This window comes from Atractosteus spatula, chromosome 22, assembly GCF_055471065.1.
Source record: "Atractosteus spatula isolate fAtrSpa1 chromosome 22, fAtrSpa1.hap1, whole genome shotgun sequence".
NCBI lineage: Eukaryota > Metazoa > Chordata > Actinopteri > Semionotiformes > Lepisosteidae > Atractosteus > Atractosteus spatula.
The window spans coordinates 9,462,548-9,486,009 of NC_142727.1; the positions used below are offsets into that span (position 1 = coordinate 9,462,548).

At 42.4% G+C, this 23,462-nt stretch overlaps 1 protein-coding gene across 8 annotated transcripts in view; it reads right to left on the reverse strand.

Moving 5' to 3' along the window:
* Positions 1-19,754: 19,754 nt before the first annotated feature.
* The window catches only part of st3gal4 (ST3 beta-galactoside alpha-2,3-sialyltransferase 4), a 35,864-nt gene continuing 32,156 nt past the window's right edge, over positions 19,755-23,462 (reverse strand). For all 8 annotated transcript variants that reach the window (XM_088939619.1, XM_088939616.1, XM_088939617.1 and 5 more), the window contains one exon: positions 19,755-22,956. In XM_088939619.1, the coding sequence (XP_088795745.1) occupies positions 22,867-22,956 (90 nt within the window). In that variant the 3' untranslated portion in view covers positions 19,755-22,866. The remainder of the gene's footprint in view (positions 22,957-23,462) is intronic.

Here is a 23,462-nt window from a genome sequence, read left to right on the forward strand (position 1 = left end):
TCAAGTTCATTGTTTGATTGAGCTTCTCTAAGATGTCAGAGACTCAGTAACTAGCCCATGATGAGGTTATAACTTTGTTTAAAGTGATGCCAAATGATGGTGGCACCCCCAGTCCGAGATAATGATTTTACTCTGTGAATTGTTTCATCATGTTAGAAGATCTGAAAATGACACAACCAGGCGAAAATGGTGATTTTACTTAAGCAAATGAATGCAGGTCAACGACAAAAATGTGAAAATTGTACTTCAAACGCGAATAAGGAATGAGTAGCCTATATAATTTCATAGAGGTGTGTTTAAAATTATTTTTTAAATGAAAGCCAATTCACACTTTTGGGGGAAGCAGACATAAGGATTATGAACAAGAGAAGTAATTTAAAAACGTACCATTCCATATTGTGTTTGTCTGCACTTGAGCGTCGACAGGAAACGTTAGGATCTCATTCATCAACTACCGATGGCCGAATTCGATCATTGCATCTGCTCACGCATTCTTAAGCATGTGCGTAGCATTTTAATTCAGCAAATCTATCATAGTTTTGAACAAATCCCACCAGTTTGCGTTCTGGGAAGCTAACAGCAACTCCCCCAAACACCCACATAGCGAGAACAAGCCCTGGCAAATCCCGCTTTACCTTTCGAGGGTGATGATGCCTGGCGATCCGAACCCGCTATCCAGAGTGCAGCGGCCCGTCGTAGAGTATTCTCGAACCCCAGAAGCTTGTTTACGACACTTAAACATGCAAAGTAGCAGTGCGTGTAGCGCTAAGCAGTCGTACCGACAGTAATTTATAGCACTTAAGCAACTTCCCAAGTTCTTGCAACAGAACGACCGTACAAAACCGTCAAATGAAAGTTTGAAAGACAAACGGTGTTTAAAATCACTCTCGACTATCTGGTATCTTGAAAAGCTGCATCATCATACAGTAACAGCACTGCTTTTTTTACACACTAAAAATAACGGGGATGATAATTAATTGCACATATAATTCCAGTATATTAATTTAGTTGTATTCTGAACATTATATTTCAAAAATATGGATGATACCTTTGCAGTAATAAGCATAAAAGCATCATTTTTCAGACAGGCACACTCAGCGCTTTTCAGAAATATTTTAAAAGCCAGGAATAAAAACATTACAGTATCTGATAGTGGAGATGTCAGCTAAGGGCCCACCTGGTGAAATAGGTAACAGTATTTTCACACATGGACAGAAGCAATCAAGCAATTATAAACTTTATATAAGCATTGTATTGCTTTTATTTAAAAAACAGTCAAAACGTCAAGTGATTTAGTGAAGTAACCTTGCTTGAATACTGTATACGATAGTGGCATACATATTACAGTAAATATGACACTATTTTCACCTTAGAGTTCTAGGCCATGAACAAGCTGTTACAAAATTCATGCCTTGTATACCTTGTATAATATGAGAGATGATGACATTGCACTGCAGGGACTCAGTGACAGTTGTCTTATTCATGAGACAGTAATTAGGTGCAATTATTAGGTTCCAATGTCTCGAATAAACTTGAGGGGGGAATCTATATGGTCTAAAACCAATATATTATAATAATATTATAATATATTATCTAATTAACCAAATCTCCCAAAGCTCTATGGTCATGAGGCAATCTAACCTTTATAAATCTTCAAAATATTAGGACGCATGTTGAGCCCATTCGAGCAAGAGGGCTCTCTCTGTGAAAGGCAAGCTTGAGGAGCTTGAACAGACTGGACCAACGCCTTCACCTCCATGCTGTAGAAAGCCACTGCAGCTGGTGGAACATGCAGATCAGACCTGCTGCTTACTGATACACCCATCCCCACCTCGGCTGAAGGACCCCATGTCAGTATAAAGCAAAGGGACTGGATGGCTAGTAATTCAAACCCTTGTGGAGCCCTGTTCAAGCTCAACTTGCTACTCAAAGAGAGTGAACATGTCTATAGGTGGCTGTTCCTAATATTTTAGCCAGCGAGCACACCTCAATGTATTAAAAGAGCTGAGATTGAAACATTTAGCCCTGTGCTGAAGTGCTGATGTTGTTACCTTCCAGATATTCTATTAGGACAAACCAACTGAGGGCCACCACCTCGCCTTCTTCTTTTACCACTAATATCAAGCAGGCAATGAGGGCGGAGCAGTGGCTCTGTGGCTCAGGATCTGCGCCTGTGGCTGGAAGGTTGCCGGTTTAAATCCCACGGCCGACAGAGGAATCCTACTCTGTTGGGCCCCTGAGCAAGGCCCTTAACCCCAACTGCTCCAGGGGTGCTGTATAAATGGCTGACCCTGCTCTCTGACCCCAAGCTTCTCTCCCTGTCTGTGTGTCTCATGGAGAGCAAGACGGGGTCTGCGAAAAAGACGAATTCCTAATGCTAGAAATTGTATATGGCCAATAAAGTGATCTTATCTTATACACATTCTGTGATCGAAGGAATATTGCTCACAACACGTCAGACATTCATCTGTTCTCTAACTGCTTTTTCCCATAAAGGATCGCAGGGGAGCCAGAGCCTGTTTTTCTCAAGAGATTCAGCTTTGCAGAGAGCTTGAGGTTCCTTAGGTAAATATGAAATTATTATTATTATTATCATGACCCATTACTTAAATGAAGAAAGTAAATCAATAATCAATCAAATACATTTCACAACCGGCCAAATGTTTAAATAATACTGACTAATACTAAAGCCGTTTAAATAGGCAAAAGATCAGAGAGGGTGATGATAAAAAAATTCCCCCCAACATCTTTATCGTGCATTCTGGATTTTGAAGGAACTGGGCAGTTTCACAAGTTTATGATAATATTTCCCCCCTGACCTTGGGAAGCTCTAAGCCTTCTGTGAATAAAGAACTGAACAGCCTTTAAATTAGGTTTGTAATATTGCTGATGATTAATTAAGAAATAATTGTATAATTTTAGCTTTCTGTTGTGTGTGGTTCAATTATGATATAGTGTATTGCCAGGCATGCAAATTTATTACTCCCTTGATAAATCCATGAAACCCTTTGTCTATTAGAAATTGCAGTGAGTGCATTAATCATTACTCTTTTTCAATGTTACAGTGAGGTGAGAGAATCTCTCAGTTCTCACCTTGGCTGGGCTGGACTGGACTGGATTTTGGCTGACTGAGAGTATTTAAACCATTTTGTGGTTTGTTATGAGAAAAAAAACTCTCAAAAGCGCCATGTAATTTAAAGTTCAGGGGAAAATATTTTTCAAAGTTATATTAATCAAGCCATTGACAGAAAAACGCTGATTTTTTACTTCAGACTCCAGTGAAAAAGCTGGCTAGAAATGAAAAACTATAAGGGCAAAATGATTATCGAAAGACAATTTCCAACACATTTCGCCTTAAAAATATAATCATATATAATGTCTCTCAGACGGTTTTGACAATAATGATCTATGAGACCTGCTCTTAACATGATAAACTATCCCATGTGTTAAAGAAATGGGATAAAGTACCCTAAGTAAAATTCATTCAATAACTGAAAGGTTACCAAGACCATTGGCTGGACAACTGATGTTTTGGATGGCTCTGTATGCTAAAATTGGCTCTTTTTCTCTAAGGGTTGACCATGGTAATCCGTACCTACTACACTTGTCTATGTGCAGTTTATTGTCATGTGTTAATGCTAGTTTGTGCCCACAGTCGTTTGTATTTGTACTCCTTAAAAACCAATAAAACACACAACAAACGTTCTGCGGACTTGTCATTATTTTGCTTTTGTCCAGATCCCGAACTGTTTGTGGAACGCCCCCAGCAAGCTTGAGACTCCTCCAATCAACCCCTACTCGTTTGGAAAGAATAACGATTTTTAAAAATTTGTTCACACATTTTGGCATGGGGATTTGACAGAGCACGTCAAGGGTGGGGGGGGGGTGCCTGAGATAGCCAACACACCATGTGATAAGAGTGTCCCCAGATGAGAACATCTGCCCCATGTCAGAGTTTCCACACATTCATGCACTCCAACACATTCCAACGTGCTCTCTTCACTGCAATTAACCTATTATCCAACCACTTTTCCCCTTTGGTTCTACTTAAACCTTTCTACCTCACCTCTCCATGCTCACTATTGAGTTCCACTCACCTGAGCTATACCATTCTCCGCCTGTTTGTCTCGCAACGTTTTGGATGACGGATACTGCCTTCCCACCGACTACCAACCTGCCTTACGAATTGGACTTGGAGATCTCTCCCGACTCTTGGTTAATGGATACTGCCTTCCCACCGACTACCGACCTGCCTCACCGATCGGATTGGGTTTTCAGACACTGCTCTCTGGATTGCGGATCTCGGCCCCCCTTCCTGACCGCGGTACTGCTTTACGATTTGGACTTCGGCAACGGAACACGCACTCTCTCGCAACATTTCACTCCTGCCCCGCACCGCGTCCAGTTCGGCCCTACTGGTATTGGACACCACAGGGTTCTCCTGCCGAAAATCTGGAGCTGGAAGCTGGATCTATATCTACTTCCGGGTCACCCATTATGCAGTTCGGCTGCCTCATTTTAAACCCTGGGATTAAATATACAGTATGTAACAAGAAAGTAAATTCCAGTTTTTTCTAAAATCCAGCTTCAACATGTTACACAGATCACAAGCATGCACATCGAGCAAATCTGCATTCACTGAAGATTTGAGGGCAAGTAGGGCCACATGTCAGTGACTCTGTAATGGTATCACAGGTGGGAGGACCAACAGCCCTGTAGGGTGCAGCCTGGAACAGAAAAGCCCATCCAATAACAAAGCTCCCCACTGCTCGAAGATTTAAAACTGCAAGACGGATTGTGCATTGCCCATGAAAACGCCATAAGTGTCCCCGTGATTAACGTGCCCAAAATGTATAACACATTTCTCAGCAAAAAAGCACCGAAGCAAAGAATTCACAATGCTCAGCAACTTAACTGTGTGTACACTGTGTACATCATGCCATCCTTGGAAAAATATGCATTTAAATTTCCCCAGAAGCAAGCTGGAGTGTGGAGAAAAAGCCGCAGCCATGAAAAGAGCTGTGGCATGCAGAAACGTCCAGGCTGACTTAGCAACTCCAAACGGGAGAGGCAAATTGCAATTGCGATTGCAACGGGAGATCCAAATCCGAGAGCATGAGGAATCTCTTACCACGTCTGCTGTTTCAGTCCGAACCCTAGCAATGCCCAGAACAGAGTATCTGCCAAGACCTGGAAAATAGACCAACATGTTTGTAAGGCAATCATCATGCAGTTATACAATCATTGTGCAACTACGCAACAGATAATCAAGAATACAAAAGAAGACAGCAAGTGTCTAAATGAATGTTCCTAGGCCTGTACTCTACACAGAAAAAAGAATGTTATTTCAGTAGAACATCCACCACAGTCATTGACAGGGGGTCAATGCACACTCCTAAAGCTTTGTAAGTTTCATATGAACAAGTAATAGGTTTATTCCATGCTGAAAAGAGAAGAAAGGAAACACAACGTTTCGGCTGTGGAGCCTTTTTCGGGTGGAAGGGTCCACAGCCGAAACGTTGTGTTTCCTTTCTTCTCTTTTCAGCATGGAATTAACCTTTACTTGTTCCTTTTCAGCCTACGCATGATGACGCAGTTACCCACCTGAAAAAGTTTCGTATGAATACCAGTACAGCCTGGTAAGTTATCTACCACATAACCCTTATGCCATTGCTAATAAGAGCCTATCACTAGTATGACATAAGTTAGAGTATTCTCTCTCCCCGTCTGTGTGCCTGTGTGTCTCATGGAGAGCAAGCTGGGGTATGCGAAAAGACAAATTCCTAATGCAAGAAATTGTATATGGCCAATAAAGTGATCTTATCTAAAGTGTAGCATGTATTCCAAATCACCAGTATGATTTACACAGGTAAGCCAGTGGACTTCTTCAGAATCCATTCTGAATCAAACCACAGGACATCTGTGGAAACTACATGGACATCTACTGTACTTACCACTGACCACAAGGGACACTGCTTGATGCAAAGGGTTGTCAAGTTACCCAGCCATGTCGTCGATGCTGAAACCCTTGTATCTTTCAATAATCTGCTGGATTAGATCATTGGATCAATTAGCTACTATTAGATGAGCTAAACGGTCTTCTTGTGTGTAATCTTTCTTACGTACCTATCACTATGCACTGGGTAAAGAATTAAAATAGAGAATGTTTGCATTACACATCCAACAGCCTGCTGAGAAGGTGTGTCTTTAACACCACACGAACGGTGGTAGCAGTACTTCAGCATGTTGCAGACACTTTAGAGTGCATAATCACTATCAAGGACGTTTTCTGACGTGTTAAATTGGTCATTACCTTAAACATGCAGAATTTTCCGCCAAAATAAGATACTCTGTTGTGAATTCAAAGAAGATCCCCTCTTCCTGCTGTGTAAGAATGATGGAGAATGATAGAGAGTATGTCTGCTTGGAATGCACACTAAAACTTGCTCCATTCTTAATGAAAATTTTGTTAGGAAAATACTTTTTGTTTAAAAGTGATGCCAAATGATAACGGCACCACTAGTCCAAGATGATGGTTTTACTCTCTAAATTGTTTCCACCATGTTACAGAATTGCTAACGGTACAGTGAGAGGGGGTATATTTTATATATATTTAAAGGGATACCCTTTGAATGCCTACTTGCACTACACTGAATTAAACAAACCATGCAATATGTTTAACATGATTCCCAACTAATCATTTCGGAACTTCTAAATATGACAGAATCAGGGCAAAATGCTGATTTTACTGAATAAAATAAGTGCACGTCAATGACAAATGTGAATAAGTAACTTCAGCAACCGGGACAACTCAGTCTGAATGGCGGAGGATGGGGCATGGCGACACCAGGACCTCATTCAGCGCCCCCTGCTGGTCTACGTCCATCACTGCACCAGCTCAGAATTTTCCCTCATTTGCTTATCTACACAGCTGTAAGTAAACTTAGTGCAGTTTACTCAGTGCAGCCAGATTTTAATTCAGCAATCTAGCCTTGGGAAAGTAGTTTTGAACCCACACCACCAATTTGCATTTTGGGAAACTACCGGCACCAGCAACTCCCCAAAAACCAATGCAGTGAGAACCAACACTTGAAAAACTACCCAGCATTCAAACCCCCAACCCAGAGTGCAGGGGTCCATCATAGCGATACTATAAACTTAAGATCTTGTTTATCACACCTGAATGTGCAAAGTCGCAGTGTGTGTAGCTCTGAGCCTTCGTACCAGCAGTAATTAAAAGCACTTCAGCAACTTCCCAGGTTCTAACATCATGACGTCTTGCAACAGAACGACCGCACAAAACCACCAAATGCAATTTTGAAAGACAAACGGTGTTTAAAATCACTCTTGACAATCTGACATGTTGAAAAGCTGTATCATCATAACAGCACTGCTTCTTTACACAGTAAAAATAATACAGATTATAATTCATTGAAAATATAGTTCCAATATATTAATAGTGAATTATTTTAGTAATTTAGTTGAGTACTTTGCAGTAATAAGCATAAAAGCCCACCAATGAAGGAATAAGTTATAGTATATTCATTCATGCAGGAAAGCAAGCAAGCGATAATACATTTTAAGAGTTTTTATACATGGACATAGTCCAATCTTAAAATAATTTAGTGAAGTCTATATGCTGGAATATACTGTATGATAGTGTCATACAAATAACAGTAAACATTACTCTATTTTCACCATAGAGGTCTAGACTATGAACACACTATTAAGATGTTCATGCTTTGTATACTTAATATGAGAGGTGCTAAAAGCATTGCACCACAGGGATTTGATGAAAGGAAATTTCTAGTGTCAAACTTGTTTACTTCCAATAATGAATAATCCACACAACTGGGTTTAAGTCACAGTAGAAGGGCTAGTTACTGAGTCTCTGACATCTTAGAGAAGCTCAATCAAACAATGAACTTGACTTTCTTAGGGCTTGTTTATTCTGTAAACACTAGGATTATTATTGCTCAAGCTGAGCTTTACAGGTGTTTACCTTTCCTTTGTTTACACACAAAACCTCTTCTAAACTGAACGGTCGTGTTCAACTAATGGAAACTCGATAGAGCCAACATCACTCTCCTGTGCTGTGCATGTATTCGGATAGATTCTGATTCAAAACAAAAGCAAACGTTGAAGTAGAATTCACCCCAAAGTTGAAGTCATCTTCTCCTGTCCACCAGTACATTTGAGTGACACAGGTCTCCACATGAAATTCTGTTATATTTCTGTCAGATGAAGATGTGTATAATCATAAATATCACTAACAGGTTCTCAAACAGTAGTTTTTTTTAATTGACAAGATTCCAACTGTTATTTTAAATAATTTTGGGATGTTTTATGCAGGGCCAAATGAAAAGGTTTATTGTGGTTGTCAGTGGGTATTTATAGTCCATTTAGGGACTGCGTAACATGACTGCTCTGCTATGAAGATCATATGTCTTACCTTTTCACTTTTTAAAAATAGACCCCTGTCCTAGAATCAGGAGACGCTTTGAGACTGACTCAGTCAAGATGGAAAACCAGGCTTTTTGTTCTGCTGTAGCCCTCATCTGCTGTTCCTATGGAAATTGAAATATTTCTGCAGGAGATATCTGGACAGGTATGATAAAGAGAGCTGTTGCAGGACAGAAAGGCACCAGAACAGGCAGAAAGAAAGTGGGGGAAGAAGGAAAATTATTCACGGCACCCATTTGTGAAAAGCAATTCATTTCCTGGAAATACGGCATCAATTTGTCATGCTGAGGAAAAGCTCTGTCAGGACCGTGGTTAGCAGACAATTACTGAGTGTACACTGTGCTGATGCACCCTTTGGGTTTGGAATTCATTTATCTTAATGAGAGGAAAGGACACACAAGGCAGAAGCCATAGACCATGGTGACCAGGATAACTCTGCAAAAACAGACTCAGGGAATTTCAGTGCACAGAAATTAAATAAAAGCAAAGATAAGGTTGCCTCTGCTTCCGTTCCTCCCCACGGCTGAGCAAAAAGCAAGTAAACTCAACAAAACGTCCCCTGCAATTGCGCTGATCCTTGATATTGTGTTCAATGTGTTCATCTGCAGTCAAATACAGTGTCATACAGTTAGCACCCTCTTTACAAAACCAAGATGACATTAGCTGGGTTCACCACATTACAAAAGAGCTATTGGCTTTCTGGAAGGGAAGACATCATACAGACTTGAAGCAAGCAGATAGGATAGGACAAAGGGACCTGATTAAAATATTCATCCTCAACGTACTGTACATAAGAAAGCGCAAGTGTCCACTTCAAACTCAGGCACAAAATTCCGATGGGTTATCACAAAAGGAAGCTAAGGACAGGTGTGTTAAAGAAGGGATCACTACACTAGGGCGGAGCAGTGGCTCTGTGGCTAAGGATCTGCGCCTGTGGCTGGAAGGTTGCTGGTTCAAATCCCACAGCTGGCAGAGGAATCCTACGCTGGTGGGCTCCTGAGCAAGGCCCTTAACCCCAACTGCTCCAGGGGTGCTGTACAATGGCTGACCCTGCGCTCTGACCCCAAGCTTCTCTCCCTGTCTGTGTGTCTCATGGAGAACAAGCTGGGGTATGCAAAAAGATAATTCCTAATGCAAGAAATTGTAAAGGGTTAATAAAGTGATATTATTATTATTACACATCAAGTTCTAAACAGATTGGATCCATTGATCAGTTAGCAGATCCTGAAGAAGTAATCCTTGTGACATTTCTTATCTTCCTGTGGCTGCTATTACATTCTATTGAAGACGAAGCATTTCCAGCACCTCTCAGGCAGTGCCAGGAGCTGATTCCCAGCCCATGGCCAGTGTCAATTATCTTTAAAGGGAAACAGCACTGACGAATGCAAGTCAGTCCTTCAGATGAGGTACTGTATCTGTCACAGCAAGCTGCAGATCACCCCACCTCTGGGTGAGGAGGCCTTACAAGAGGAAAGGCAGGCTGCTTCACTGGAGTGTGTGACTGACAGCTTTGTGAAAGCAGTGCAGCTGTATTTGCTAAAAGGCTGTGAGTCGTCTCCTTTGCTCTCATTGTTGTGTCCTCAGCATAATTGTGCCTGCAGTCTTTTTTCCACGGCATGTTGGAGCCAAACTGTGAAACTCTGAAAAGCCGTATCGATCACAGGGTGATGTAAAACTGAATGAACGGCTGTGAGGCCAGAGCTCAGTCTCCTGCTGCAAAGATGACAGCAGCTTCGCTTTACTGAGCGATGCATAAGACATCCGTAATGCAGAATGACTGCATTAGACCAACTTCTTGCTGGTATCTGTAATCAACTAATATCTGAAACCAGGCTAAGTGTATTTGAATGTTCAAAGTCTCTCATCATCAACCATCAGAAACTCCCTGCTATACCTAACCTATATCTTGAAGTACAAGTTCTCTTTTCTGCGGTAAAAATGAGATAAACAACTTACTGAAGAAACCAACAGTTTTGGGGCTTCCTGCAGAAATGCAAGACTTGCAGAATGATAGTTGTTTCTGTGCTCCCCACAGCTTGTCACCTTTAACATATCTTTACCTGTCTCGTTTTAAAATAGATAAGCATTTCACAGTCCTTAACAATTATTCAGTTCATCATTATTTTAATTCAATTAAATCCAAACCAACTGTAGCACTGTGTGCACTAACATTTTTCTTTCTTTTCATTTGTTCAATTTTATAAATCTTGTTACACTGCTGGGGGCAAACAGTGGCCTTGAGAGGCTCCAAATAAAGAAGGGTTTTGTTATTCCGGGTCGTCACATCAGAGAGGTGAAGGCATCCATCTTACAAAACCGCCGTCAACAAACATTATCATTAAAACCATACACACACACACAAGCATGTCTTCATTGAGATGTTGGCAACAGCTAAAATCTGGTAAATATATATCTTTTCAGAAAGATCAAAACTGAATGGGGAAATGTATCTCTTGAGCCAGAAATAGCTCAGCAAAATAATACAGAAGTTTGTAGCAGAAATGTGCAATTGAGTTTTCAGGGATACTACGACATTTGAAAAGTTGGGAAAGGTCAAACTGGCCAACAGATGGTGTGACTCTAAACGGCCCCGACCCCTGATTTCAATTTATTCCTGCTCTACGCTGCTTCTGCTTTTTAAATTTTGCTCATCTCTAGAGTCAAAGGATATGGGCTTGTTTTTACCTACCCATATCTGGGACACGCAGTCAGGGAGCTTGTGAGCTTCCAGACAGATTTGTCCCATAGGAATAATTCTTCCTCGAGGGATTTCAATAAAATATCCTGAGCTAAAAAGGGGTGTAACCCCGGTGTCCTGGCCACATTTCCCAGTGGCCCTTACCAATCATGGCCTCCTAATAATTCCCATCTATGAATTGGCTTCATACTCTGCTCTCCTCCCCACTGATAGCTAATGTGCGGTGAGCGTTCTGGTGCACTATGGCTGCCGTCGCTTCATCCAGGTGGGGCTGCACACTGGTGGTGGTGTAGGGGAGTCCCCATTACCTGTAAAGCGCTTTGAGTGGAGTGTCCAGAAAAGCGCTATATAAGTGTAAGCAATTATTATTATTATTATTAAATTGCCTTTTAATAGGTCTGGTTGAAAGGGTGCAAAATCGCCAACCTTTTAGGGCAATGGGAGGCATTCACTTGAATTCTTTTGCTTAATCAAGCCACCATATTTCTTGGCTGATTCCGACATTTAAACGGGCCTTGAGGCAATAATTAAGGAATCACATTCCCAGGGGAGGCTTGAACAAGGTCCCTTTTCAAGTCATCTTTACTAGTTTAAGTGCATATGGAATACATTACCACCAAGACATGTAGTACTTCTTTGTCTTTGGAGGAGCTATGGACTCAGGGCTGGCTAACCCAAATGAAATTCCTAGAAGCAAAAAAAAAAACCTCGCAATACGCCAATTTAAACAAATCTAATCAAAAAGATTTCTAAAGCCTCACCGGTGCTTGAAAATTGACACCCACCGAACTCCTGACATCAAATAGTCTTTGATGGCTGGAATTCATTTGAAATAAATGTGCCTAGTGGAAAGAACATTCATTCAATTGAACTACAAACAGTGAATTAACGAGATTTAAGGAACAGAGTGCCAATACTTATAAGTATGTGGTAGTATGTAGTCCAAAACACTTTTACTGATCTTCTGGATGTAAAAAAATTATACTAGACAGATTTTCTAATGTGCCCATGGTATTATTCCTTACAAGACGCAAAGGGGAAAAATGCTTTATAACTGACAAACATTGCAGCACATGTGTAGAAGTAGTTCTTTGTAATTGTGGTAAGAAACAGTAGGCAGTCAGGCTCGAGGGAGAGATATTCAATAGACCAAGAGAGATAATCATTTAAGAGGCAAATATCCCAGAGGCAGGCATCTCTCTGTTTCTCTTTCCTGATCGTCACACCTTTCCTTCGAGCAGTCGAGGGGGAGTTCTTAAATTTATGCGGGTAATTTATCTACTGTGCAGTGTAGCTTTAAAACAAAAAAACGCAGTCAATTATCCTTCCCTTCCAAGTATGTAGCCAAACGTAGCCTAAAGCAAAAGAGTCAAAAAATCTGAATTGCGGTGATTCAATCCCCCTCCCCTTCCTCTCCTTACCAAGGCCAAGTTATTAACTCAGCCAGTTAAGAGGGTTTCCTTAGTCCGAAGGGACACTCAGCCCTTCGCTGAAAAAGAAAATCATCTTCCGCATCCTTTTCTTCTGCGGTAACAAGCCCCTTCAGCCCTCCCCAACCTCTGATTCAATTCCAAGACCTTTTTTTTTCCCCCATTGTGTTTTGTGTTGTGACCGATTCTGAGAGCTATTAATTTAAACTGAAAACGTCTCGGCTTTGAAGCCGGACTCTGGCAAGAGTGAAGAGATACCAGAAGGGACTGATGGATGCAACTGATTGCAGCAATTCTCCGAACAATGTGGAAAGTCATCTAAAGACGAGAAGGCAGAGGAGGAGTGTGAAGATTAAAGCACAACCACAGCTCAATAGCTTTTTTTCTGATATTATAGTAGATTCTCCTCCATGCAGCCAACTAACTTTAGTGCAGCAATTTGTTTTGAACAAGATTCGAAAGGATAACCATAAGATGAAGCTTCTTAACTGATGTCATGCCTCCCAAATCTAATAGATGAAACCTGCATTAAAAGCTATATACCTCTCACTCTTCTAACACAGTGCTAATGAATAAAAATGTGTTTTGCTAAAAACATTGCGTTAGCAGTGTTTCTGCTTTTTTTTTAATTGTGTTGCCCCTGAGCCATCTATGTTGTACTAATTTCTGTGTCCACCCTCTCCGGCGGCCAACAATTATCATCTTCCAGCATGTGGAAGGAAAGGATTAATTATACAATGTAGATTAAGGAAGGTGATACCAGCTGCAGCAGGGACAGTGACTTCAGCTGGTCACGCCCCACTGTGCATCAACGGCTCCCCTGCGGAGACAGTTAGAAGCACCAAGCGTCTTGGCGTACACAGTACAGATGACCTCGCTTGGTCCCTCAATACCACCTCCCTAGTCAAGAAAGCACAGCGCGTCTCTATTTCCTGCGGCGACTGAGGAGGGCAAACCTTCCCTCCCCCATTCTGACCACTTTCTACAGAAGCACCATCGAGAGACCCTTGACCAGCTGTAGCACTGTTTGGTTTGGGAATCGCAACGCTTCAGACCGCAAGACCCTGCAACGAATTGTGGAAACAGCTGAACAGATCACTGGAGCCTCCCTCCCTTCCATTTCTGTCACCTATCACAAATGCTGCTTACACAGGGCCTCCAGTACAGTAGATGACCCCTCCCATAAACTCTTTGACCTCCTACCGTCTGGGAAAAGATATCGCAGTGTACGGCCCAGCTCCACCAGACTCTGCCCACACCCATTCCAATGTGTATATTGCACTATGCCTTGTAATTTGCACTATCTGCACTTTGCACTATGTGTATCCTGTTTGCAATGTCTATGTCAGTGTCCTGTCTGTATTTGCACCATGGACCAGGAGGAACGATATTGCGTTCCACTGTATACTTGTATATGGCTGGAATGACAAATAAAACATGAACTGAACTGACAGACAGCAGGGCTGCAGCAGGAAAACGAGGAATGATGTCAGGGTGTAAACCTTGCTCAGGGACCGAGATGAACCTTCAGTTGAAGGGGATTTTGTATCACAGGTTTGGGAGGCATGACAGCAGCCAAGTTCTCACTTCTCACTTCTACTGCTTTCGCTCTTAATCCTCCAAGATGTCACATCCCGAAAAGCTATGAATATCAAAGTAAGTGGCCTTTCTGCACCCCTTCTCCACCCCAGCTCCACCTTCGCAGTCCCTGACTTCCTCATCCTATGGCCAGGGAACTGACCCTGGGCCAGGTGGGTTGACCCAAAGCTGCTGAATCCTACCTTCTAAATAAACATTCCTAAATGGATTTTCTTTCTGCTATTATTCATGGCATATAGGTGTACTATATGTACATCCTTTGTAACACTGCTGCATACCTGTACGCAGATATCAGTTAATATATACTGTATTAGCAGCTGTGGATTGGTTTCACTGGGATTCGTCAGTGCAGTGTAGCCACACATTTTGCAGCTGTTTTCCCCTAGAGTGCAGTCAAGACATGGCAGGGACACTTGCCCTTCCCACGGCTCACTGTGTTGCCTGCTGAACAACGTGGAAAACAAAATCAACAAGTGAATTCCCTAGAAAATGGACTCCCTGCCTCCAGCGATCTGTTCCATTTCTCACCTCCCACTTGGCTTGGTCCTCTCCCGCTTTTGCCTGCTGGTTAAACTGGTCACCAGGGGGTTGGGGGTGAGAGCAAACCCACAGCCACAGCTCCGATAAGAGCAGGGAAGAATGTTAATGAGCTGGCAGTGACACCTCCATCTTGAGAGGGGGCACACAGAGGGTGTACAGGCAGAGGAAAACAGTTGAACTTCAGAGCTGTGCCCACAATACACTTCCTCCTCTTTACTCTTCCATAGTGCAATATGACCCTAGCCACTCCACTGTGTTTGTAGCCCTTCCGGACTGCGAGTTCTGGTTACTAATCTTCAGCGCTGAAAAAGAAGGCATCTGCTTGTATTGATGTTTGGCCATTGGGGCAACTGTGGAAAGCACATTTTCAAATACGTACACAGATGCAAACCAAGGGATTACATCACATTTTCTCAAAGCAAAGTCACACTGCACCTACGAGTTTAAGAATTAGAGAATTCCTCAATGGTGAAAAGCATTTAATTCCCTTCGCTGCCCCCAAGAAAAAGAGGTGGCATTTGTGATGCTCTGAAGTCCGTTCAGTTTACCGTGTGTCACTGAATCAGCTAAGGAAGAAAAAGAGGTTACCAATAGTGTCTAGATGATCTTCTCCCTTCCACATTTTCTGTATCCTGCAAAGCCTCTTTTTCCCAGAAGACATCAAAACGCGGGCAATGACCGATGACTGGCACCACAAGGCTGGCTAATTAAGGTCATATATCTTTTCTATGGCAGGCATGTAACAGAACTCGGGGAAAGCACATTGGACTGAAACTCGATTTCAAAGTTCTAGCTAGTGACTGTTCTGTCAGACAAGTTCCATTGAATGCATGCATGCAAAACACGAACTCGGCACACTCCGTTGATCTGTTTTTTGGAACCCTCATCCCCATCAAGCTAGTTCCTCTAACTGTTATTGGGGTGGCCAGTCAGGGCCAAAACATTGCAGGCCAGGCCATTGACAACAAATGTTTTTCACGGCATGCCTTTGACTTACCTTAAGCCCTCATTGGCCCCCATGTGCATCTACGCAGACACACAGCCCCACACACCCACGTGCTCACGGTCAAGAGCAGGAAAGAGATAAAACACCACCCTCCTTCAGTAATTCTGCCGGCAGCATCTTTCATCACACAGGTCTGGTCGAAAGTCCTTTCCTGTCCAGAAGGGATAAGCCCTGCAGGTTCACCACAACCATCCAGCCCTGCCTTTTCTGAGCACTTCTGCCAATACTGGTTCACAGGGAGCTATCCCAGCAAGCAACAGGCGCCAGGCAGGGTACACCCTGGAGGGGACACCAGTCCATCTGGGGGCACAGACACAACCACAGACGCGCACCCACTAACACCAGGGCAGCCAGTTTTCCCAGAAACCAACTGACCTACCAGCATGTCTTTGGACTGCGGGAGGAAACTGGAGCACCTGGAGGAAATCCACGCAAACACGGGGAGAACATACAAACTCCACACAGACAGCACCCCAGGGCCCCACCGCTGTGAGGCAGTGATGCTAACCACTGTACTGCCCCATTACAGCAGACCTGCATGAAAAAAAAGCATTATGCTTTAGTACACATATTTACAAATTGGATCTTTTTAAAAAAAAAAGTCTAAGTGGAGGTCTTCTGATTCTGTGACAAACACTCTGTACATAACAAAATTGCGGAACATAAAACCGCCTACTGGTTAGAATCAAGAGGAGCCTTCTGTTTTGTTCAAGCAAGGCAAATGACACCTTGATATACACATGACCTGAACTCCTGAACCAGCTTCTCTTGACTTACAGTCCTCCGAAGCCTGTGTGCCCTCCATCTGTTTTTCTTTCGGAGGCTGATTCGCACTCGTTTCCATCAGCCTTGTGTGAAAGCAGAGGGATCAGCAAGCTGGAGCTTAAGGCTGACATCTAGTGACGCTCACCGGCCACTGCAGGGGGAGCTCATCCTGCACTGTGCCTTGGAGAGCTGCAGTACGTGCAGTTTGTGGTCCACCTCCGTGCTTAAAGACCTCATTGAGCTGAACCTTATCGTCACCGGCCCAGTTTCACACTTTGCCTGGTCTGCAGCTGTTGACAAATTAAAGACACTTTGAAAAGCTGTTGGGTTCTGGCCCTGGCGTACTGGACTGTGATATATACGTACAACAGGGGGAAAACCTAAATAATTTGTAATATGAGTATTAATCCTGTTTTTTCCTTCAAGTTTAAAGGTTTTTCCTGTGAGTTTTGTATTACAGTGAAGATCCGTTTTCTTCACGCAGCATGTAAGACAAATGTGTGATTCCAGGTCCACATGTTCTCCCCTAATTTCCATTCCAACACTCAGTTAAATTACTTAACTGAACAGAAGGCTAAACAGCGAAGAGGTTTCAAGTTAACTGTAATTTGTTGTAAGAGTCAGAGAGTACAATTAATTCAGGGAAGAGATGCATCATAGACTTTTGATCTCTGAAAAGCAGAACTGGAAAGCTCTTTCTGGGTTATTAATTTGAAAGCCTTGATTTTGAGGTAAGAGTGTCATCTACTGGCTTACAAATGTGCTCTTTCCAGCTGTAGACTGATTTTTCCTGAGAGGCTTCCCTTTGAAGGACTGACCCAGCCTTGCTGGAAAGTGTGATAACTCACCATAATGAGCCATGATATTTGGGTAATTGTGCTGATCTATCAAGAATGTACAAGGAAGCTCATATGCCCCACTCAAGAAGACATTTCCTCTACAGATATAGTGTATTCCAAAGACAGAAATGTAGGATCAGGTCCTGCCCCTGGCCTTTTCTAATATTGCCATCAGTGACCAGAAACCCCTCCTGCAGCCTCAGGCCTTGATCATGAGTCTCGGCTCAGTTTGGTTCCCCAGCACACTACTATCTCTATATCTGGCCTCACTGCAGACGGGGCAGATTTAACTCAGTAGCCTTTCAAATATCATGCTGCCCTTTTTGTCCCCAAAACGTTTAATTTGACTGACAAGTGACAGTTAAACACAGCAGGTCCAACAGCGGCTTCCCGGTCGCCATGGCGATTCTCACTTTTCCCACCCACGAAAAACATGCTGAGGGCCGATATTGAAAAAGCTTATTTCAGGGAAGCGTTCCATTCATAAACCCTGGATATAACAAGAGCATATTCTTTTCTCTTGTAAATATTTAGTGAAACAACACAACCGGCTTTGTCAAAACAGTCACAATTTACTGTAAATTGAGAATGAAAAGCCAAATATATTTACACTTGAAATGATAGCAGACTTCTGTGGGAACAAGACAAACACAACATGCGAGCCCTTATACAATCTTTATCCAGTGAGTATTCTGCTCTTATTGACTCTTTTACAGTTGTAGTGCTGTGTTTCTCTGCTGACGTGTGATTTTATTTTGAGTACACATGTGGGCTACACAGACATTACATAACATCCCCTCTCAAGAGAGATCACTAGGAAGTACACTCTGTTATAGTGGATGCCAGATTCATTCATTAACAAATTAACGCATTGTTTCATTCAATAATACCACCTCTCCACATTCAAATTCAAAACAATGCCTAGATTTCTTTTTCTGGCAATATATAAATGCATCTAAAGTAAAGTGGCTCTGCTGTGAAGAAAACAGTACAATACAGACCTGGGAATACAAAGAAAAAGTATTTTCTACTGTGTGTCATGCAATATTTCACAGAAAGTCCTCAGGAGCCCAAATTCCCACTAGTTATTCAGGTATTGTAACGGGTTATTTAAGAGTTTAAAACATTTAGGTCGATAATTAATCCTTATAAGCTCGATTAATTATTTGGTTAAGTGACTGAGAGCTGAGCTGAAACGAAAGCTGAGAATACTGGGAAGTCCAGGTTACAGTGATAAAAGGTCTGAGACGCAAAACTAAGGTCCTGACCCATTTTGGTCATTTATCTTGCTAATCAATCAAGTTCCCAATCAGCCTGGCCACAGGTCCTCTCTTTCCCAAACTCTCATGTTCCAATGTGTCTACTGAAAATGCACAAGTGGATAGAAGCATGCATTTCTTTGGTAATTCTGTAAATGGAAAGCCTTCTGTTGATTTTCATTCATGCCCTAAGTTTATCAACTTTATGTTGCAAATTGAACTGATATGGTTTCCCAGCATAGTATATGGTTTTCCTTTAGCTGCTCACAATTAGCCACTAAGATTAAAACAGAAGGTTGCCATTCATCAGCCCATGTGCTCATTTGACTTCTAGTATCTAATTGATCTCATCCCATTACCTCTCCTGAAAGATAATCAATAATCCCCTTCGACAACCTGTCTGGGCAGTTAGTTCCACATATCCACCGCCCTTTGAGTAAAAGCTCCCAGCTCACAGCTTTAAATACATTTTAATTTCTTTAAAATGTCTTTTCATGGCTCCAGTCCTCTGTATTACTGATCCCTTTGAATATCTTTGTTAGCCTGCCTGGACTCAAAATACTTAGGCTGCCTCAATCTCCTCTGCTCAAAACTGAAGAGATTCAACCTGTACAATATCTTTAGGTGCCATGGATAGCTGGCTTTCTAGAGTTTTTGGTTTAAAAAAAAACTGTCTCCAGAATGTGCTTTTCAGCGCGTGTCAGTGAAAACAGAAAGCAAACTCATCCGCTTGAGGGTGGCCCAGTCTGATTAAGGAAAGGTACACACAGTGAAGGAGTGAAGGTACAGTCTAAGCCATCATAACTTTATACCCTTATTAACCACCCATATTTCTGTCTGAAGGGCGGTCATGTCATGTGAGCTGCCAACCCAGCTGGGTCATTTTCTTAATGTTTTGTCCTCTATACCTTCGACGACAGGTGCCGACCAGCAGTTATTTCTGCCAATGGGATCCATGCCAGTCACCAGCTACCATATTCCCTCTCTCGGAGCTGGGCTGTCTCCACGGAGTGGTGCTTGCTGGATCTCCTTTCCCAAGTCCTCTCAATACTGGATAATGGGGGAAAAAAATAACTTCCTGGAGCACGCGCCCAGAGAAGGTACAATGAAAAACTTCCAACGGTTCTAACAAAGGACGAGTACAAATAAAGACACTCTTTTGAAAACTCCCAAAACATTTATTAAAACGTTTTGAAAACAAACTTTACAAAGTCATTTTATTTTTGTTACAAAATATATAAATTTGATTGTGAACTATTTCACTTAAATAAAACATTACGATTTAATTAGGAATCTTAAAAATCTTAAAAATAATGACAAGTGTTGTGAACAAGAAGGAGGGGTAGGATTCAAGTGAGACACGGGCTGTCCCTGCAGCAGGAGACAGGCCGCGCAGCGATCTGAACTGTGCAAATCTCGTTGATTGTTCTCGAGACAGGATGCATTTGTTTGACATTCAGAAAGCATTTTAAATAATTGCCATACAAACAAAAACTTTCAAGAGAACAGCACATTCACAAGATGCTAGTGAGTACTCCTTGTGTTCAAGTATACCACCGGGAGCAATATTGTAAAAATTGCCTTGCAAACAGAATAGTATGGGGAAAACACTGCCATTTCCAGGAATTTCAGCGGATATTAGACTATTTATATTGCGCTTTATTCACAAAACATTCAGATCTCAATCGTATTTTTCATGTAAACACCTCCTTACAAACTCCTTGTTCCCCCCCAACTCCCTATGTGTTTCCTTATGATAAAACGAACCAACCAGCAGCTGCACTCCCTTGCAGGTACCGTAGGTCTATCCTGATGCTCGGCCCAGCTCAGCTTGGCTAGAACTATCCGGCGGAAAGGAGGTGTGTAGGGAAAATCCCCCCCCCCCCCCCGGCAGACCTCGCCGGCTGCCCAACAGTGTTAAAGACCGCGAGTCGTCCGCTGAACGGCTGCATCAGTGAGCGTGCCCACGAGAGGAGAGAGGTGATTGGCCAGGGGAGCTGGCTCCTGCTTTAACGAACGCGAACACTGCTCGACTTAAATGGAGCACGGTCCCGGCTAATATCTGACACCCTGCGAGTAAGACCATCGGGTCCGTCGCAGACCGCTTGAGAATTTCTTTTTCGGTTTTCCATTCACCTGAAAGTGCTCCCTCCAGGCACTATACAATCAAGAGCACAGCTGGGCCCTGGGGAGCCAGTTAAGCTCATCTGTGGTTGGAAGTGGAGCTGGCGTATCGGTACTTACAGGCCCTTCTCTCTTGACCACAGCTTTCCACAACAAGGCTCTTTTTCTGTACAAGGGACTGTGCTATGCATGAGTGGCTGAATTAGAGTTCCTGTCCCTACAATGCACATTAAGATCCCCAGACAATTTTCACAAAAATGCTGAGGCATCATGCGTGACAGGACAGGCAATTTCAACGTTGGAACTTAAATTCGGACCCGCCTGACACACCCCTGCCTCGAATGGGTTAAAGCCTGCTCCCTGCGCAACTTCGCCTGCCCTGAGGACAATTTCCAAATAAGGTTCCTTCAAAATGTCCCCACAACAAAACCAAACAATGATTTTAATTCAACCAAATCCCAATGCCAGTAAGTCTTTCAATCTTTGCTCACACATTGCCTCCTATTTTCCCCCTTTTGGCTTTCACTTGACATTATTTTAAAAATGCACAGCTTTAGCATCACATCACCCCGCTTGGCACCTGTGAATCAGTTCATCTCAAGTCCACATTGGGAATAATATAATGCAATTAAACATTAAGGAAAATACACCTTTAAGTGCTATGGGAACACAGAAAACACACAATGAGATGATACGCAGTCCCAACAGTCTGATTTCTTTGGAAATTGTGCTGTTATACAGGAAAAACAACAATTTAAAATAAAGAGGATTCGACAAGGAAGCTAAGAACTATTCTTGTCAATTTTGCAAGCTGAAAATAAAACAAGTACCTTCAGAATTTGTACATATTTGGCATTTATGCATAAAACCAAGATTTAGTTGGAACTAAGCCCATATAATGTATAAACATAAAATAAAAGATGACGCAGGTCAGAACAGCATGAGGGTTGTTGGAGGGTTCTGCTATTTACAGTTGTCAACACAAATCAGTTATATCTAGTGATAACCGTATCTGAATAACCCCACTTTCTAAATCATTCTATTCGTTTGCATCAACAGATAAGTGGCTCCGTGGTTGAATGATGTTTAGAAAATGGGAATGACTTCAATCATAGGTTCTCACTTCTATTGTTGTAGGTGCCTTAATGAACCACAAAAAAAAACTATAAAAAAGGCAGACAAAGGGCGCATTCACTCACCCATGTGTCAGCACAATCAAGTAACACTTTCAAAACATTTCCGTTGTGAATTAAATTGATCTGCTCACAAAATTTCAATTTTCCCCAAATATTGGGATTTGAAATTCAAATGTCCACAATGCCACAAAAATCTGATCATTCATGCTAAAGGATTTTATCAATAAATTCTGCCCTGTAGTTCTACTATAATGGCACTCTGATGGTTAAACACACGAGCACTCCAAGAGACTACCCTACCTTTCAGCCTCTTTATTTACTGGAGATTAGCTATAATTATCTAATAATACTTTATAAAATGCATTGACAAGTCAAATACTTGGCAAATCAAAAACGAATGTCCTCATTCTAAATATATTTGGGCCCTTACTAACATGGAGTCATTCCAGTAAGGCCCGGCATGTGAAAGACCCAGATGAAAAGCCTTCATGTGAAAGTTAGCAGAGCTGTCATCTCTTACTATACGCGTTTGTAACATGCCTTCTGGCTCTATAGGGATCGGCTCCAAAACATGTAGACAGAGTCGAGTCGAGTCTGTACTATTCCAGCTTTGGATCATCAAAACGGCTCATAATCAAGTTAACCCATCACAGCCCGAGCCTTTCCAGGAAGAACGGTCTTCATGGACGTTTGGGTAGTCATTGGAATTTTGTTTCACCACAGATCTCTGCCCAGCCCCGCAAAAAGAAGCAAGCATACAAAACATTATTTATACAACATAGCCAGCACATTAAAAATGACAATTCCAAGGTAACAGGGGACTTTTAACAGAAATTAAAGAAAACTTAAAATTTCTAGGGGAGATTTGTTACAAACCCTCCTCAATTTATAAAAGAAAAGACCCAGTGATGAAAAAACACAAGGTCAGCCAGCTTCCATATAAAATGCCACAGAGGTCCTGTAGAAGAAAAGACCGCGTTCTGAGCGAGCCGGGCTCCCTGCCCCTGTCAGGAGTGCGGGTGTAGGTACAAGATCACCCCCGAGTCCTCGAGCTTCTTCAGAGCTTTCGCTTCACGCGTGAGGTCGTGGTAGGAATTCTGTGGCCGCAGAGGAAAACAGCCGTCCGAGGAAGAAGGAAAAGAAAAGGGAAAAAAAAAAGTTCCGTTCAGTCAGCCATATTCGCTCACCCCAGTCCGGACACCTCCAGTAGCATGTAGCTTCCTGGTCAGTGCCAAACCCCCTGAGGTCCTGCTCCCCTCCACGCACCCAGCTGTGTTTCAGGGCTTTGCCCTGCCAGCAGACACACAAGCTTTGGCGTCACCACTGCAGTTATAAGCCAGCTGGCAGAAACAGCAGGGAGATGGAGTTTGTAGTTGGGACCAGCATGGTCACCTGTTGGCAGGTCAGTAGTCATTTCGGTTCAGAGCATTCAACTTTAGTGATAAGACACTGTTAAAAACAGGGATGACAGCTCTTTTTATATGACAATACGAAGGATTTTATTTTGAATGATATGCAGTTGGGCATGGTTGCGTTTGTGTTATATTGTTAAGGCTAACAATATAAAGAGTTTAGAGACAATGGGCACTATCTAGCTAATGGC